The sequence below is a fragment of the Lepidochelys kempii genome, chromosome 2, assembly GCF_965140285.1.
Source record: "Lepidochelys kempii isolate rLepKem1 chromosome 2, rLepKem1.hap1, whole genome shotgun sequence".
NCBI lineage: Eukaryota > Metazoa > Chordata > Testudines > Cheloniidae > Lepidochelys > Lepidochelys kempii.
In genome coordinates, this window is record NC_136381.1 from 198,252,827 (window position 1) to 198,272,491 (window position 19,665).

At 41.5% G+C, this 19,665-nt stretch overlaps 1 protein-coding gene across 8 annotated transcripts in view; it reads left to right on the plus strand.

Annotated features, from left to right (window-relative positions):
- SLC4A7 (solute carrier family 4 member 7) overlaps window positions 1-19,665 on the plus strand; it is a 160,772-nt gene that overhangs the window by 75,370 nt on the left and 65,737 nt on the right. For all 8 annotated transcript variants that reach the window (XM_073333411.2, XM_073333416.2, XM_073333420.2 and 5 more), the window contains exon 2: window positions 3,270-3,351. In XM_073333411.2, the coding sequence (XP_073189512.1) occupies window positions 3,270-3,351 (82 nt within the window). The remainder of the gene's footprint in view (window positions 1-3,269; window positions 3,352-19,665) is intronic.

Genomic DNA, 19,665 nt, shown 5'->3' on the forward strand with positions numbered 1-19,665 from the left:
TAACCTCAGGGATGGAGATGATGGGGGAGCACAGAAACATTTGCACCTGCAGGGGGATAAAAGGGAGAGTAAAATTTAAGATGATACATTTCTGAGAACAAAGGGAGACTCTTTCTCACAGTGAATCAAGCAATTCACAGCGGACAGCACATGTGCTTTTGGTACAAGGTCACATTTTGCCTTTTATATTGAGCGCCTGCTGGTATGGTGACACAATACACATGGCTGGGCAACAGAATTCGGTTTCCAGGCAGCCATGGTAAGCCAAAGGGTACACGAGTTTGGCTTCTAACGCCTTCATAACATGTGGGAATGTTTTCAAACTGCAGCGTCCTCCTTTCCTACAGCAAGCAATGCCGGTTGGGTTTGCCATTTAAAAGGAGGGGCTGCGGTTTTCGGGTGGAGGTGATCTTTTTTTGGAGGTGATCTCCGGGTGGCTATTTGAGATGATCCCTTCACCCCTCCCCCCCGCCGCGTGGCTAAGGGATGATCCTTTTTAGCCAAGCGCAAACAGCCCAGCAGGAATGGGGCTTTTTACTGTTCCCTTACAAAAATTTCTCTGTTTTAACCAGGTGACCATGAATGATAGATATCACTCTCCTGAGGCTAACACAGAAATATAAAGACTGAATGTTGCTTGAATGGGACCAAAACCCAGGAGCATTCGTTGCCATGCTTTGTGCTGCAATGATTCCAGACTACTTGTTACTGGCTTGGTGTTGTAAAGTGTCCTACCATGGAGGAAGAAATAAGGCAGCCCTCCCCAGAAACCTTCTGCAAAGCCTTTCAGAGTACTTCTAGGAGAGCGTCATGGAGATGTCCCTGGAGGATTCCCGCTCCATCCCCAGACACATTAAGACTTTTCCAGTAGCTGTACTGGCCACAAATGCATCCCAAGTTGTCAGGGCAAATCAGACATTAAACACTATTGCTTTTAAACTCTGTACTGTAGTTACAAGTGTGCAATCACCAGAGGTGCCTTCTCTGCCTTCAGGGTCGGGGGTCCCGCCTTGGGAGGGTATTGGCTCCAGGGTGATGAAAAGGTCCTGGCTGCCGGGGAGAACAGATTCACTGCTTCATTTTCCTTCTCCTCCTTTTCCTCATCCACAAAATCCTCCTCTGTGCTGCATGAGACTCCCCCCTTGCAGGTGTCCACGGACAGTGGTGGGGTAGTGGTAGGAGTCCCCCCTAGAATGCCATGCAGCTGATCATAGAAGCGGCATGTTTGGGGCTCTGACCCAGAGCGACAGTTTGCCTCCTTTGTCTTTTGGTAGGCTTGCCTGAGCTCCTTGACTTTCACGCGGCACTGCTGTGTGTCCCTGTTGTAGCCTCTGTTCATCGTGCCCTGTGCGATTTTGGCATATATATTAGCATTTCTTCTTTGATTGGAGTTCTGCCTGCACAGCTTCTTCTCTCCATACAGGAATCTGATCCATTGTCTCCTGTTTGCTCCATGCTCGAGCTCTTTTGCGATTCTAGGGGGACTGCCTGGTCACCTGTGCTGCTGAATTCTCCACGCTGACCAAACAGGAAATGAAATTCAAAATTTCCCAGGGCTTTTCCTGTGTACCTGGCTAGTGCATCGGAGTTGAAAGTGCTGTCCAGAGCGGTCACATTGGAGCACTCTGGGATAGCTCACGGAGGCCAATAACATCAATTTGCGTCTGCACTACCCCAAATTCGACCCAGCAAGGTCGATTTTAGTGCCACTCCCCTTGCCGGGGAGGAGTACAGAAGTAGATTTTAAGAGTCCTTTAGGTCGACCGAATGGGGTTGGTTGTGTAGACACGTTCATTATAAAATTGATTTAACACGGCTAAATTCGACCTTACCCTGTAGTGTAGACCAGGGCTAAGTCTTTTAATAAACCAGCACAGGTTATCTTATTTAGGTGGGCTTCTTCCACTGTTGAATGTAAACTTCTTGTCAGTATCTTTTATCCTTAAACTTTAATGTTTATTTCTTGAGGAGGAGCAATCTAGAACCTTGAAAAAAATCCAGTTATTCTGTGAATTTGAACACTTCCCATGTTACCTCCCTCCCAGCTCCACCCCCCCAGTTGTCTGGAGAATTTAAACTCTTTCTGAACTATTTTAAGTTTTTTTGGCCTAGCGTTTTATGAAGACAGTCTGATATTTCTGCCTGCCAGCTCAACAATATTGCAATGCGTTTATTTAGAGGCACTGTGACCTGGAAGCATAAGCTATTTGCCTTCCCATTTAAGGCCTTAACACCCTATACCTTCTCTACCTGTCTTTTGTTCAACAGCAAAAGGCCGACTCCTGCCTCTGATTAGCCACATGTCAGCTGTCATCACTCACTTGTTTGAAATTTTAACAAGCACCTTTATATATTCTCCTTCATGCTTACGAGAAGCTCCCCATAAACATCTGCAAAGCTACCTCATTATCTACCTTCAAATCCCTCCTTAAAACTCTCCTTGGTTATGATACTTACAGAAAACTTGACAACGGTTAGTCTGTTGGTGTGCTGAGACCACTGCCTAGTATGTTGATCACTACAATCTCATTGTTTCCTTGTACCGCCCCCATCTATCCGTATCTAACTCTTCTTGTTTTCTACTTAGATTGTAAATTCTTCGTACCAATGACTGTCGTCTTGTTTTGTGTTTGTACAGCACGTAGTGCAATGGCCTTCTGGTCACGGAGTGGAGCTCCTAGGAGCTACTATAATACAAATAAGTCACCTGTGCTGCATCCCTAATCTATCCTATTTAATTTAACGTGGCGTTCGCCAATACTGGGCTCTAAAGTTTTTTGTGCTGTTGTCAGGACAGCTGGATCCATTTTTGTTTTGTCATGAGAAACGCATTCAGCCAAAGGATAAATGTATATGTACAAAAGGTACAGGGTATGGGTCCTCTCAATCTAAATTAAATGTTTTGTAAGCTCCCCTTTACTACTAGATAACTTCAGTTGTTTTAATGATGAATAGGATTCCTAGTTTTCATCATAGTGATACTTCCTACAAGCAGAATAATTTTCTTCAGTAGTAAAAGGATTTTTTTCACAGAAAATGAAAAGATATTTCTACATATAACTCCTCTTCCTCCTCCAAGAGTTGGACTCTTTTATTTTATTATTATATCAGAAAATGGATGTAAAACAACTTCTGAAGCAGGAATTTGATATCAGCTGTCTTTATAAATTGTATGTATGAGTGTAACCTGTTATGATAGAAATGAGTTTGGATTTCTGGTTGGGTTATCGAAAGTGAATCATATCCATATTGTGTTTTTGTTTCTTTAGGGTCATGATGAAGAAGCTGTTGTGGATATGGGCAAAACTAGCTCTACTGTCAACACAAACTTTGAGAAAGAAGAACTAGAGAGTAAGTGGTTTTTAAAATCTTAATATAACTTTACAGCATGAGAGGTCTATTTCCCTTCACTGCACGGCTCTCGTTAACATGCACGTATATGGAGAGCAATGAACAGCAGCACTAAGCAATTTCCTTTATTTTTTTTTAAACGAAATCTTTCTTTACAACTGCCATAATACATATATTTAAAACATTTCTGGAAATTGCACTTTTTTGGTTAAGAAAACAGCCTTAGTGTTGAAATAATTTATTAGATTGAGTCCTCTAGGCTAGCTTGGATGTCAGGGTTCTGTTTTTTACCTCTGCCACAGACTCTGTCTATGACCTTTAGAAAATTGTTTAACATCTGATTCTTTCTTCATCGCAAAACGGGAATAATACTTGCCCATCTCATAAGGCATTATGAGGCTTAATAAATGTTTGCAAGGTGCTTTTGGATCCTTATAGAGGTGAAAGTAGTAGTATTTTCCCAGAATGGGTCACCTGTTACTACTTCGCTGCCTTTGCAGAACTGCTAGAGTAGCTGACTTGCCACCACCCTTTGTGGAGGAAACAGATTTCAAGTTGCTCTTTTCCTTTTCTCTGTGTTTGGCTTAGTTGGCAAAAAAATTTAACGGGGCAGAGTTCAGGCCAATGTGGAGCAAGACTTCTATCCTTCAATAGGGACAGTAATGTTCAGTGACCACAGCAATGCTGTGGTAGGCCAAAGACAAAAGGGCTGAGCAGGGATAGAGCAGTCCCCCTCACAACACTGAGTATAGTCCTATATCTTGGAGCAGGTTTTCCTTCCTTGTGGAAGAGGGGACGGGATTGAAGCGAATTTTGAAAACTGCAAAATCACAGGGATTACCTTTAAAGCTTTATCTTTTTTCTTTTATATAACATATTGTCAGCTGTAAGTAAATGGCAGCTGACTAAATCTTCACATCTAGATGGAGATATGCTGCATCTCAATATACATGGCTAGGTTTCTTTTTTTCAAATGACTTAAATATCTGAAAGCAAATAAATTATTTTAAAAGGTGGAATGGGGAGAGAAGCTACGTATGTTTTACTTTGACATTGAAAAATCTTCAAGAGGGTTTTCTTCTGACAAGCAGCTTCCTTAATGTGGGAGAGGAGAAAATATCTGTAAATAACTACCAGTATGACCTATTCAGTGCACAATTTACAGAAGGCCTGCTTTCTGCAAGTGTAAAAACTCAGCAGCAAGAGTTTCTTTCGATGCCAGCTGTTTTTACTTTAAACTCAGGTGAACCTGCAGACACTGATCAACTACAGTGGATTAGGGAGATGAGTAAATTCCTATAGTTTAATGTGGTAAAATATTAAATGGGCGTCAGTGGAATTGTCAGTGGTAAATGGGCAACACCCTTAGAAAATATTGGGTATTAAATCTTTCATTACTTTTTCTTGCTGGAGAAATTTATTTCTGTAGCTATAATAAGTACTATCCTTAATGCAAGTACAGAACATCCCGAAAATAAATGTTTTAAATTCTGTTACTATTTCTTCGTTCTTCCTGTACCAACTATTTTTCCTGCTTACTGAGGGGTCAAGTATGGAGTTCAAGGAATTTGGAACTTCTCCAGAAAAGTGTTAATTCACTTGCTGTATTATAGCCTTCATCTCTCTCTCTATGTCAACAAGCATCCAGTGCTCTTGTGTACACAGGTTACTGCTAGTGCCCTCTGAGACCCCTTTCATTTTGATATTTAAGCACTGAAGGAGGCCTAAACAAAGTAAAGTCTGTGGGGCTGATACTTATTCTTTGGTGTCAGCACAGTGTCTTCTACACTGTAGGTTACTCCGTGCTCTTGGTACCACAGATTTGTATGCAGCTTGATATTAGTTTTGTTACTCTGTGATAAGATGCTCACGGGGAGAAAAAGCAATAGAAAATGAGGTCTTGGATGAAGTGGGGAAGCAGATATGGACGGCTTGTATACGGTGGCTGAGTAAACCACATTGGCATCTTTTAAGTGATAGCAATGATCAGGTTAGAAAGTTGCTAAAACAGTTTATGCATTCTGTAACAATGTCTATACTAATATTTTAAAGAATCTCCACTGGTACAATTTACCAGTGGTAGCAATTGTGTAAGCACTAGTGCTCACACAGGGCACAAACAGGGCACAGATCTACAGTGTCCTAGATCTGCTCAGACTGGGGTTAAACAACATAATGGCAAAATCAAAAGCCAAGTTTTATCTTTACAAGATTTTTGAGACTGATGCAATATCTACATATATACCAGCACAATAATACCCTGCTCCTAACTGGTGCTGTTGTGCACTACCTCAATAAAATAAGTGTGTGTGTGGTTTTTTTTTTGCTTTTTTTGGAGTAGTGTCCTGATGGGTGCTCCACTGTAGGTGTGTGCGCCCCCCCACATTGCGGATCAGAGAATTTCAATAGCGGTCTGTCCCTCCCTCGAACTTATGGCTCCCGCCTGCCATGAGGCTAGCCAGTGTGAGTAGGCATTTCCTCCTCAGTTCCTTCTCAACCACCCCTGATTAGAGCCTGAGCTAAGAGCTGTCCAGTCATGAATTGTTAACTCCCTATATTTTGCAAATTTTAGCTTCCCTTGCAACCTTTTTCTTTTAGTACCTTGTTTGTTTTTAGTTGCCCAGTGCCAAAAAAAGAAAAGTGGGGGCGGGGGGGAAGTAGAAAATGGTTGCCTCCTGCCAACCCCGGTGTGGGGAGTGAGAGAGAGCGACCCAGTTGGACAAGGATATGCTTGGCTTTTCAGGCTTCAAAAAGTGCCATAGCTGAAAAGAATCCACCCCAGTGAGAGATGGACATTTGCAGTGCGTTCGTTGCCTGGGGGAAAAAGCACAATCCAAAGAAGTGTGGTTGGTGACTGCAGTTAAAAGCAGATCCAGGAAGGACAGAGTTAATGCTTAAACTCCTGCTCCTGGAATCAGCCCTTCAGCCCCCAGAGTCCTGATGAAAGCCATCACCGCAACGTTCTATGTTGAAGGCGAGAGATCCCAAGGAGATGAGTCACTCAAGACCGCTAAGAAAATGTCTGAGTCCTCGTAATGAGCCCTGATCGAGCCAGAAATGATTTCTGGCTCCATTGGTGTCATTGGTACCAACAGCACTGAAGCCATCTAGAGGGCAGGCGCGGTACTGAGCCAACAGAGCAAATCAGTCTGTTCAAAGACCTGATGGGCATTGGCAAAGAAGTACCAGTACCGCGGGGGGCATGAAAAGCATGGAAGATTTGCCCTGGGGAAGGCTACATTGATGCTGTCACCGGCACCAACCCAAATGTGCGTGCCACCAACCATATGACTAGGTCCACATCTCTGACTCAGTCAGTACAAGCCTCTTGGCACCAACAACCAGTGGCATTAACGTTGTCCGCGCCATCGGATTTCCACTGCACAACTGATCTCTTGGTGTCCAACGTGCTGGACTCGCCACTACTCAGTACCAGGGTTCCGGTGCCAAGTTCTCCCAGAGCATTAGACTCCATGAGATATCCATGCCATGCACCACTTTTCTTCTCATCAGACCAGAGTCAGTGAGTGAGTGAGAGGATATAGGTTCCCACCGCTCGTCCTACCCGCCATATGGGTCCCAATTTCATTATGGATACCAGGCTTACGTCATCCCGCCTCTCAATCTCTATGGTTTGGGCAACCATGATACGACTGCCAGCCACATATTCTCAATGGCTGTACTGGGGCCCCAGGCAGGCTCAAAGGCAACAAGCCTCCCAGGCCCCTAGTGTGGCAAGGACACACCCTCTTTCAGCTGCGGCATCAAAGAGTTCAGAACCTCCGAAGCAACTGGGGGAGGAAGTTGAAGTTGAGGCGGAAAGGGAAGGCACCCCTCAAGCTCATCTCTCATCATCCTAACCTGATGATGCGGTGATGCCCTCTCCACTATCCATAGTCGATGATTTTAAATAATTTAGGACTCAGCTCAGAGAGTGGCAGATGCCCTGCAAATACAGCTGAACGAAGTGACTGAGCCTTACCACAAACTGGTGGATGTTCTTCCCGTTAATGAGGCACTGTTGGATCTTGCCAGAGTTATATGGCAGACTCCTGCATCCATCCCGCTGACATGCGAGTGGGCAGACTAAAAATTCCATGCCCTTCTCCTGCACAAAATGCGTTTTATTTCCCACCCACCTCTAAATTCTATCATTGTGGATGTGGTTAATTCTAGGGACTTGCAAATACCAGTTTAAATCCACCCCATATGACCGAAAAATGCTTGGACCTGTTCAGCAGAAAAGTGTATTAATCAGCCACTCTTCAGTTCTGATTGGCTAATTTTGGCCAATAAGGCCTGGTATATGACTACCAGAACAATGTTAAGCTAGGTTCCTTTATTGATCAGCTCCCAGACTCCCACAGAGACCAGTTTATGGCCACAATTAATGAGGACCAGTTGGTGAAAAAGCCTCTCCAGTCTGAATTAGATGTGGCAGACATGGCGGCACATTCAATTTCCATGGTTGTGTTATGAGAAGGGCTTAGTGGCTACAGTTGTCCGACTTCTCTAAAGAGATCCAAACCATGGTGGAGGACTTTCCCTTTGAGGGAACGAAGCTGTTTGCCAAAAAGGTGTGTCCCTTCACACATTTGAAAGATTCTCGGGTGACCCTTCATTCCCTAGGGATATACATGCCAGCCTACAAGATAAAAATACAGCCCTCAACTGCTGTTCAGCCCCGGTCATCACAGTACATACCTCAATACTCATCACAGAGATCTAATGAGACACAGAGAAAGAAATCAAGGTTCCCTAAGCGAAAGCAAACAAAGTAAGAAGGCAAATAAGATAGGGGATTTACATTCACATAATGAGGAGTCTGGTGGCACCTTAAAGACTGACAGATTTATTTGGGCATAAGCTTTCGTGGGTAAAAAAAACCCCACTTCTTAACTGTAGCTCACAAAAGCTAATGCTCAAATAAACTGGTTAGTCTCTAAGGTGCCACTAGTACTCCTTTTCTTTTTGCGAATACAGACTATCACGGCTGCTACTCTGAAACCTGAGGTCTTACAGTAATTCTTGAGGATGACTCCTGAGGAACTCTGGCAGACATCTCTAAGAGGAGGCTCTATACATGAAGATCTCTGAACTGAGAAGGCCTGGCCACAGGCCCAATTCCCATGAAATAGAGAAGAACAGCAATGTGGCTGAGACTGACTTGCCTGGAGGCACTATGATCACTCAGGTGTTTTGGGCCTAGATTAAGAGTTTTGTAGAACTTCAGCAAAACATTGATTTGTATCTATGATCATACTAGCAGCCTGTGCACATTAGAATTCTTCACACTTAAAGCAAATGAGACTGATAGCTATGCTTAGCAACCTTTTTAGCGTCTGTATAAATTAGACAAAAAATAATTTAAAACTTTTAAGGTTGCAAAATCAAGGACTTAAAAGTTAATGAAAGTTAGAAATAAGGCATGCTTGTATGTATGCATTATGATAGTCTTGAATTACATGACTGCACACTATTTTTCCCCACTTGAGCTCTGCCTCTTTTAGTGTACAGAATGGCCAGTGCTCACTTAGTGAGCAGCTATTCGATATTTTTGTCTGATCTTCATATCCTCCTATTCAGATTCTGCTCTGAAGTCAGAATTAATAATTTCCTCATGGGCTTTCTATGGCACTTGAAGCAGCTGAGTGCTTCACAAACATTATCAGCTTTATTTTCACAACACCCATGTGAAATTAGGGGGTGGCACTAACTCCAATTTTACAGATGGAGAACTAAGGCACAGAGTAGGGTCAAAAGTATCCACTAACTGTGGATGCCCAATTTGAGGCACTTAGGGACTCATTTTTCAGAGTACTTAGCATTTCATATTTTTAAAGCACAACTCCCATTGACTTCAACTGGAGCTCTGAATGCTCAGGACCAGGTACTGGCCACCTGTGAAAAGTTTGTTTTAAGGGACTTGCTTAGAATCACATAGGAACTCTGTTTCAGGGATAGAAATCAAGTCTCCAGGGCAGCGCTCAGCTGCTTTAACCATGAGACCATCCCTCTTCTTCCTGCAATCCCCTGCCTCATTAATTATACACCTTCAAACTTCTCCATCAAATGAGTCGGGTACTGCAGACAACAGCCTCCTTCACTACACAGCCCTGATTAATCCGATGCACAGGGCCCATCCTCTGCACTGAATGAAACAAGATTTCCATGGAAAAAATAGTATGTGATAATGTGACTAAAGACATTATCAGTACATACAACTTGAGGGGCTGAGTTAAGGTTGCACAGGTCACTTAGTTTTGGCATTTCATTTTAGTGCTTTGCTTTAACTTATGTACTACTTAATATAGTTTTCTTTTTTGTCAATGTATAACTTCCTAACCTTAAAAAAACAACAACAAAAAAACCAACCCAAACCCCACCCTGGAAAAAACATATAATGGCATAGGCAATCATGCTGTCCCCTACGTGGGTCATCAGCAAGGTTGGAACCTTTATATCCACTACACCACCTCTGCTATTTCACCTAAGATGATAGTGATGTTGGTAGCAGTTTATCCTATGTGGACCTGCCACTAGAGGGGAAATGACACAATTTGCCAGTGGGTTTCACAAATGCTTGCTAAGAGCAGAGGAAAGTTGCAGGTCAGGAATCTTGGGTTCAGTTCTATGTTCTTGAGAGGGTATGACTTAAGGGTGGCTAGAGTCATTTACCACTGTTCCCCCAAGGCCTGACCCCTTCTGCCTGTGTCCTCTCTGGATAGTCCATGTGCTAGTCCTGTCTCTTTTCAGTACCATTCCCCCATCTTTCTGGCTCCTTGTCAAAGTCTCCATGTGCTTTTTCTCTCCTTGCCCAGCCTCTGTCTTTCTCTCCAGGCTCCTTAACAAGTCCCAGTCTGTTTATTGAGGTTCCTTGTCCCATTCACTCCATGACACTCAGTTTCCTTGTTCAGATAGTTCCAATCTTTTAATCTCCCTCCTCCAAATTCCTTCTCTAATCTGACTTCTCCACACCCCCCCCCGCCATTCCATTTCTTCCCCAGCCTTGTCCAGCCAGTACAAGTGTCATCCTTACCCAGTCCCTTCCTCCAAAGGCTAGTCTTAGTCTACTCCTTCTACCTACCCCACCCCCCAGTTCCTCAGCTCAAAGCATCTGAATCAGGTGACTTCCTCTAGGGTGCCAGAGTAGCTTTGTGTGTCATGTGTTCTCAGTCTCCCCACTCTCAGTTCCAGTTCCCAGCACCACAGTGTCCCTAGGCAGCAGCAATTGCAGGAACAGTCCTGTTCAAGCCTTGTAGCACTGGGTTGGATGTGCCCAGGACAGATGGTATTTTCAAAAAATTTAGCAGCCACGGTTGAAGTCTGAGTATATATTGTAACACACAGTACCCCATGTTACAACCTGTACCCCAGATTCACCACTTTATATTTTGGTTATATTTTGTACAACGTATGCCTTGTGAGGTATCATTTGAAACTCATAATCTACTGACCATCATTGTCCTGTTAAAAATGTGTGTATCAACATTGTATATGGAGCTATGAGATTTACTATATGATTGTTAGTCAGAGCTACAGCATATTTCAGTAAAGCCCTCACACCATTTTCTCAAAGATAAAGGCACGCTGGCATGTGAGTTAGGTGCTAACAGGCATTACCTGCTTAATTGGAGATTCACCAACGGCAGGGTTGTAAAAAAGAAATTTACAATTCACCTTAAGGGCAGTTGTTAGCTCACATATGCCATAGATTTTTCCTGACCCCCATGACCCAGCAAAAACTTTTCTAGTAAAAAGGGTCAAAGTATAAAAAGGAGGGACAATGACCTACTCATCATCTCTTTCCCCCCCCTGCTCCCATCTCTGCTTAAGTTAGAAAGAACAAAGGAAGCTTTTGGAACCAGGGGAGGGGTCAAGGACTGCTTTTGGGCAAGAAAAGCCTTTTTTGCTTATTGGCCTTGGTAAAGTTTAGGAATTAACTTGCATGTTTATATTTTTTTTCTTTTGTAACCAGCTCTGATTTTTATGCCTTATGACTTATCACTTAAAAATCTATCTTTCTCTATTTAATAAACTTGTTTTACTGTTTTATCTAAACTAGTGTGTGTGTTTGAAGTCTATGGGAAGCCTCCACTTGAGACAATAAGTCTGGTGCATATTCATTTCCCTGTGTTGAAATGATGAGCTAATTATGAGCTTGTACAGTCCAGTGGGCTACTGAACAGTACAAGACGCATGCACATTTCTGTGGGGCAAGCCTGGGACTGAGGGATATGCGGGTGTCGCCCTGTTCATGAATGGCTGGGACAGTATTCATGTAAACATCTGGGAGTGATGTTTGTGCTAGTGGCTGTGCATGAGCAGGCCAGGAGTGTTTTTTTCTGAAAGCATTGTAAAAGGCACCTCAGGCTAGATTGTTAGGGGACACAGCAGTTCAGGTTGCACCCAAGGGACTGTTACATGTGAACAGAGATTTTTTTTTTTAAGAAATGTTTATAACTTGACCAAATATGGAATTTTTTACATGGAATGTCAAAGCACATCTGACAGTAGGCTGGTCCTCTGCCAGATTTCAAGTCCTTACGCCAAAGCATGGAGATGCTAGAGCTTCTAACTTAACTACACAGTTGTAAGAATTTAAAAATTCAGGCTGAGGCACACATCCTGCATGGAGAACTTTATCCTAAATGGCTAAAGTTTGGCAGAGTTTTAAAAGTTTTATAAGTAGCTGCAGTACAGGGTCTTATAATGGGAAGCGTTAGCCAACCTTAACTACAATATTCAAGGAAGCCCAAGGAGTCAGTGGGAGCTAGCTTAGGCAGAACCTGAATACTGATACTAAATTGACTAAGGCATAAATGACTGACAGGATTAATGCTAAAGGATGGATTTTCCAGATATGATTGTCACATCAGTGTAATATTGGAACGCCATATTTCAGAGAGTTATCCATAGTTACTGCTAAATTTCAGAACTATCTCATGAGGTGACCTCAGCTCTTGAAAAACAAAGTTTTATATTACTCAAATTGGCTAAAATTCCATGTTTTGAACTTCTAGCAAATGTAGCCTTATTAGAAGTGAGCTGAAGCAAACTCTTCCTCATTTAAAATTAAGAAAAACAAGTTTTCCAGATATCTCGATTTCTCCTAGTTAGAGGCTCAAAAGTAACGTAGCCATCAAGGCAAATGTCAGTCAGTATTCTGGTTGTGTCAGTTCATGCCCTTTTTTTATAAGCCCTAGAAATCTTTTGTACATGTTTTGTTCCCTGATTTTCAAAATAAATCTTTGCAACACTCTGTAAGGGAGACTTCTCCATGATAATAAAAAGTGCTCTTCCTGACCTTGAGAACCCTGTCGTTAAAGAACGAGCTCAACAGCTAAGGAACAGTTTGGAATATCAAAAACTGTGACTAACCATATCAATAGCTGGTGACCTGTGTAACATGATAGAGTGGCAGATCACTTTTGTCTGTTGCTGGGAATTGCACCCTTAGCTTGTAGTGTAGACATAGCCTAAAGAACTGGTACACAGATTGGGGCTATAAATGCTACAAACACTTTGAAAATGGAATCCTTGGCTAGATAAAAAGGTATAAACATACTTTCATTGCACTCCTTTCACTTGTAAAAACCAGTCCTGCATAATATACAGGAATTCATGTGATACTTAAGTCCCTTGTTTGGAGAGGAAAATACACTTCTAAAGTGGAGAGAAGGGACTTGTTGCAATTATTTCAGTTCACATAAAATTACATTCTGTTTCTGGGTTGTAGTTGTTAGTTTTATACTTCAGTGAGTTTGACCTGCAAACACGAACTTATAAGTACTTCTTCCTTTCCTTTCTCTAATTAATTTTAAGATAGGAGGCCTGCTCATAAACCATCTTTTTTTCCAAGCAGAAGATTCTTTTAACAGGACAGGAGATGAATAGAGACAGAATAAACATTTCCTTAACATCTGTCACTACTGTTTGTATAGAGCTAGAAGTCAAACCTGTGCTGAACTGAACACCAACTTCTATGAGTTAAGATGTTTTAAGAGCAAGGAAGTTTATTCTATTACAAGAAACAAAGCGTGACTCACTACAGTGTAGGCATAGAGAGAAAATAAGTTAGTTGAGATGTTGAACTCCTATTAGAATCATTGCACGAGCATATCTGTGGCAGATGATAACTTAGACCAGTCTCCAAAAATCCATTTTGGGAAATTTCTATGCCAGCTATATCACAGTCAGTGGTTCTTCGTAATTCTTAAGGCAAAGTTGATTTTAAAACTTAAAAGCAAATAACACTTTAAGTACGGCAGATTAAAGCCAAAAGATTTAATGCAAAATAAAACCATGAGGCAGAAGCTATGCTTGAGAGAGATGAAAATCTTTCAGAGTTGTTTTAAGGTAAATTACTGCTATTAACATAGTGCGTAGGAGGTCTAGTCATGGGCAAGTCATAGCACATTGTACTAGGCACTGTACAAAGAAAGAAAGAAAAGAAGGTCCCTGCTCCAAGGAGTTTACAATCTACGAATAAGACAAGAGGCAACCGATGCATAGAGAGAGACCAGCGGGCGTACAAGGAAACAATGAGATAGTCATGATAAGCAGTAGTCTTAGCACACCAGCTGCCTAACTGTTGTCAAGTTCTTTATAGGCATCCCTGCAAAGGAGAGTTTTAAGTAAGGATTTGAAGGTGAATAATGAGGTAGCTTTGTGGATGTTTACAGGGAGGTCCCCCCAAGCCTGTGGGGCATCATGGGAGAAAGTATGAAGATGCTTGTTTGAACATTTTAAAAAGTGGATGATCAGAGGCAAGTATCAACAGCTCAATAGTAGAATGAGAAAGGATAGGTGAGGTTGAGGATTGACTGTGAAAGGCCTTGAAAGTGGATACAAGCAGCTCAGGTTGTATACAATAGAGGAGGAGCGAGTGGAGGGATGCAAAGAGAGGTATGGAATGGTTAAAGCGATGGGCTAGGAAAATGATCTTAGCAGCAGCATTCTGAATGGATTTGTTTGGGACAAGATTACATTTGTCAAGGCCAAAGAGAAGGATGTTGCAATAATCGAGACATGAGAAGCTTGAAAAGCTTTTTTTGGCTAAAGTGGCTGACGTACTTGTCTTTTTATAATATTGAAACCTTTGGCCAATAAATACAAGTCATACCTATTGTGAAAGAGAACTGGCTGTAACTTAATACACCAAAACTACCTTTAACAATTACTCAAGTTATTTGGCCACAAACAGAGGTTGAAAATGCTGACCTGTAGGACCCCAGCCAAAGTGCAATGATATTAATAGGCAGCAGATTTAAAACCAAACAAAAGAGGAAGTATTTCTTCACACAATACACAGTTGACCTGTGGAAGTCTCTGTCAGAGGATGATGTGAAGGCCAAAAGTATAACAGTGTTCCAAAAAGAAATTAGATAAGTTTGTGAAGGATAGGTCCAACAATGGTTATAAGCCAAGATGGTCAGGGATGCAACCCCATTGTCTGTGTGCCCCTAGTCTCTGATAGCTAGAGGCTGGGAGTGGATGACAGGATGGATCATTCAATGATTGCCTTTCTGTTGATTCCATGTGAAGCACCTGCCATTGGCTGCTGTCAGAAGACAGCATATTGGGCTAGATGGACCATTGCTCTGATCCAGTATGACTGTTCTTATGTAAGACTTAAAACTCAGTTTTATAACTAGAGTTTCATGGCATGAGATCACCGTTCCCAATGCTACTGTTGCAGGAAAAAATTGGACATCTGTACTTGGAGCTCAGTATTTACTTTTCTGTCCACTTTTTTGCCTATCTTCTTATTCTGTCTCCATCTAGTTTCCTTTCTCTCCTTGTTTTTGACTCTTTCCCCCCGTTTTTATTCACTTTTGTTGTAGTTTTTTGCTGCATCCCCTGTCTGTTCCTTCTAGCTGCTCAAAGTTGTGTTGTCAGAGAAGTGCCCCAAAGCCTAGGTTGGTGAGCCTGTAGTCATCCTGCATGTATGAGCGTCTCCTGTGATTAGATGTACTGGGGACCACCAGTGAAAGAGCATGAAGTGAAAGGTAGGTTTCAAAAACTTCCCATGCTAGCATATTTGTAGTGGTGAGTTGGAGTGCATCAGAGGGCCTGCAGCTTTCCTTACCCTGACTCCAACTTGTGCCTACTCTGTGCCTCTCTAGATTAGTGTAGTACCTCCCCAGGGGATCCATCGGCTATTTTGGGGAGCACTGTGTTAGTTGAATTGAATATTCATCTAGTTTCTTAAATAAATGTACATCATATAAAATACTACATTAGTTCAAAATCAGCCTTGTAATACTATTCTTTCATACTGCTAAGTGCTTTTAATGGTAATATTTCTTTTTGTATGTATACCAACTTCAGTGTAAAACTGCCTATTTTTTTTAACCATACCATGCTAACTTTTTTAGTATCAGGGTATTTGGGCCTAATATGCGATGTGTGAAACTCTTAGTTATCAAACTAATTGCTCGAGGAAAGCACATATTTTCTATTACAACTTTAAGCTTTTCTCTGCTAGTGGCTTTGGACAACACCACAAATAGATTAGTTTATTTTTTTGCCATGACTTTTGTGTTATGTATGTATTAGTAATTGAACTGTGAGATTTTTATTTTATGCAAACTGATTTTTTTAGCCTATGAGAAGCATGTGATAACATTTAGCAAACTTCTGAAATATGTTTGAATTGATTCATACTAATAATGACCGTAAGTACTCAATACCACTGGAAGATTTCAGCATCTAAGCTTGGATAAAGTCATGTTAGATTAAAATGAACAATTATCTCTGGAGTTTTGGATACTAAATTTAGTGTCATGCGCTCTACTAATTCTGTTGATTATTGGTTTAAGCTAATTCCTTAACAAGCTTGGATGGGATCAGCAATACTGTGTACAGGTGTATGTATGAGTGGAGGTTTGAAGGTCATATAATAATTCAATTATATCTTTGTACTCCTACCTGAACTGTTGGTTTTAAATTTGTAATTGCCTATAGGTGAATGTATTCATGCAAGTAATTTAACTTCAGACTCTTAAATTCTTCACAGTTACTCCTATTTCTCCCCCTTCTGAGCTGTTGTAATAAATTACTTTCCAACATCTCTTTGAGGAGATACAGGTAAGTGTGTCCCTCCTTATTCAATTGGTTGGAGGAGATAATACTGAGCAACCAATTTTTTTTTTCTTGTTGGAAACTGAGTTTATCACATGCATTGAAACTTTACCTTTTCATCTTTAATCATTCTCCATTTATCTTTGGGTAGGGAAGAAGCTGGGAGTAGGATGCTACTTGATATAATCAGCTGTCTACATATTTTTTAAACAGTTTTCTCAGTGCTGTTCTCTACCTAGAACTGAACTCACTGAATCACTTTGCTTTACTTTGTGGCTTTAACAGACTTTTGGGTTTGAACATACTTGCAGCAGGTTCTTACAAAGATTTTGTAGTAAATAAAATAAGCAACGTATTTTCTAAAGAATGGAAGAGTGTCTTCTGTATATGTCATTGACTTTTTTTTTTTTTTTGCTAAGAAGAAGTCACTTCATTCATTCATAAAACAGTCTTTCTAAAGACTTTGGGTTGCTGGTTGCAACAATCAACTTCATTATCATTATGACATGAAGGAGTTCTTTTCTCTGGCTATACCGAAAGGAGGCCAGGAGACTCTTGACATGGGTTTAATCAGGCCGCAACTTTATTATTAGATGTCTGGGACTACCTGGCAGATAAAATTGTACAGTGCAGGTAACCCCATGTTTTTTCTGTAATTACCTGGGGGGCTTTTATCAGCTCCCACACTTTTTCCATCCATGTCCCTCCAGCAAATCCATTGCCAGGACCTTACCATCCACCTCCCTCGTAGGAGGGTTAAGGTGGGCTATAGGAATGGGGGGTTGGCTCCCTGCTGTACCAATCATAGGAGTCCCCAACTGCCCCCATTAATTCCTTTAATGAATACCTCTTTTAAAGTCCTTTTCCAAGCCATTTATCTGGTCACTGTATACCTTTCCTATGGAGTACCTGCACTGGACATCCGCTCGACACTTAAATAATGAGTTGCGAAATATAGCCTTCTGCCCTTCATGCCATGCATGAACAGAGCACTAACTGAACTCACTGTGGGGAAGGTGAAAAAACCCCAACTGCACCCAAGCCAATATGGTGGTAAGGGAAAAATTCTTTCCCCGCCCCCCTAAAAAGGGGTGGCTAGCGTAATGCCCACAGCAGGTCTTGACCAAACCTGGTATTTTACCACATGAAGGGTAGGGAGGATGGATCCTGCTTTGTACTACTCCATGTAAAAGGGAGGCTTCAGGTCCAGTGCTGCCCCTTTTAAACCCTGCATTCCTAGGGGATGAGTCAGCAACCCTGCTGACCCTATTGCAGCACATTTCATCTCGCTCTTCCTTTCCTTCCTCCACCCAGCCATAAAGCACGGTTGCCTTCATTTTGCCAGCCCACCAAACACCCCCCTGCTTAAAGGTGCAGGGCGGTCATTGGCCATACAACTCAGTCTTGTAAAACCCCCATAGCCATATCCCTTTGGATGTTGTGTTTAGCCAACACTGCTGCTTTTTGGCTTCTCCTCTTTGTGTCTATCCCAAAAGAGCCAGGTAGAATTGCTATCAGTGGAACATAAGGACTGCTTGCTCTGTGTGCATCTTCCCAAAGGGTATGGGAGAAGGTGGCCATTGACCAGCCCCATTTCTGCACCAGCCTACAGAATAGACAGTGCATACTGCTAGTAGCTTCCACACACAGGCTGCATCTATACTTGGAGCTAGGGCTGTGATTTCCATCTTGCGTAAACGTACTCTTGCTAGCTCTCATTGAGCTAGCATTCTAAAAACAGTAGTGCAGCTGTAGTGGCACAGACAGCGGTGAGCGGTGGGATGGGTTAGCTCTCCAGACTACAGACCTGCCTGGGCCCTGTGAGTAATTACTCGGGGTGGCTAACCTGTGCCACCACTTCCCATGCTACTGCAGCTACACTATTATTTTTAGCATGCTAGCTAAATGAAAGCTAGAGTGAATGTGTCCACACGAGCTGGGAATTGCACCTCTAGCTCCAAGTGTAGATGTAGCCAAAGGTAGTATAGTTATTTACTCCAGATGGCCTGAGCATTTCCCCCAGCACTGGAGAGCTCTTGGGTAGCCCAGCACTGCCCTCTTCTGAAGGCAATGGCTAAAGGACAAAGCCTGCCCCGTAACTAGGGCTGTTTGAAATTTTTTCATAGAAACTTTTTTTGAAGGAAAATTAGGTTTTTTCATCTAAATGAAAATTATAGTAGAAAGTATCTGCTCCTCTCAATTTTTTTTCATATTTAACGCCCCCCCCCCCAAATACTTTACATCCAAAAGTTTAAATTTTCTTTAAAGCTCACTTTCCAGCCAGCTCTTCCTATAAGTTTTATGGCAACACATTATGCTATCATTAAAGTTATCATGTTGCTACAAATATTCAAGATGACAGTACTGAAATAATTTGTTTGGGTGGGAAAAAATCTTTAGAAAAATGGGACTGGTTGATAGTTAAATATTTTGTTTTTTATTGGGGCTGGCAATATTTGGGAGCCACACATTTAAAAGCATTTTACTATATGTCTTTAAATATTTTTTAAACCTTTTTTAAAAAATTCTTCCAAGGAAAGTGCAAATGCACACAAACCTTTTCAATGAAATGAACAAGATATTTTAAATTAATACAATCATTATTACCAGCATCAGGACAAATGATTTTTTTTGTGTATATAAAAATCCACTAGCTGAGGCAACAAATTTGCTTTCACATGGATGCATTAATATGGCTCATATGTAATGTCATTATGAAAACCTTAGTTTACATTTTTAAATAGTATACACTGATCCTATGATTGTGTGCTGGCCATCTCCTGTGTCAAAGGTTTTTTTTTTAAAAAAAGACAACTGAACTAAAAGCATAAAGCAATAATAAATTTTACTTTATTAGTTCTGTTGTCTTTTTAACTTTGACACAGAAGAGGGCCAGCTCACAATCATAGGATCAGTATATACTGTTTAAAAATGTAAACTAAAAGTTTTCATAATGACATTACATATGAGCCATGTTGTATCAAGCTGCATTAATACATCCACATGAAAGCAAATTTGTTGCCTCATTATGTTGCCAATAGTTATTTTCCCATCAGAGCCAGCTGACACTTCAATCATTCTGAATAAACTTCATGTGTTTAGAATTTCATTTTCTGCAGATGCCTGTCTGCATGTTCAAAACCCTGCATTTGTGTATATGAATAGATATTTGCACACTTCGATGCCTGTGCTCAGTGATTGTGACTGCAGTTTAGAAGGCTGCAGTTG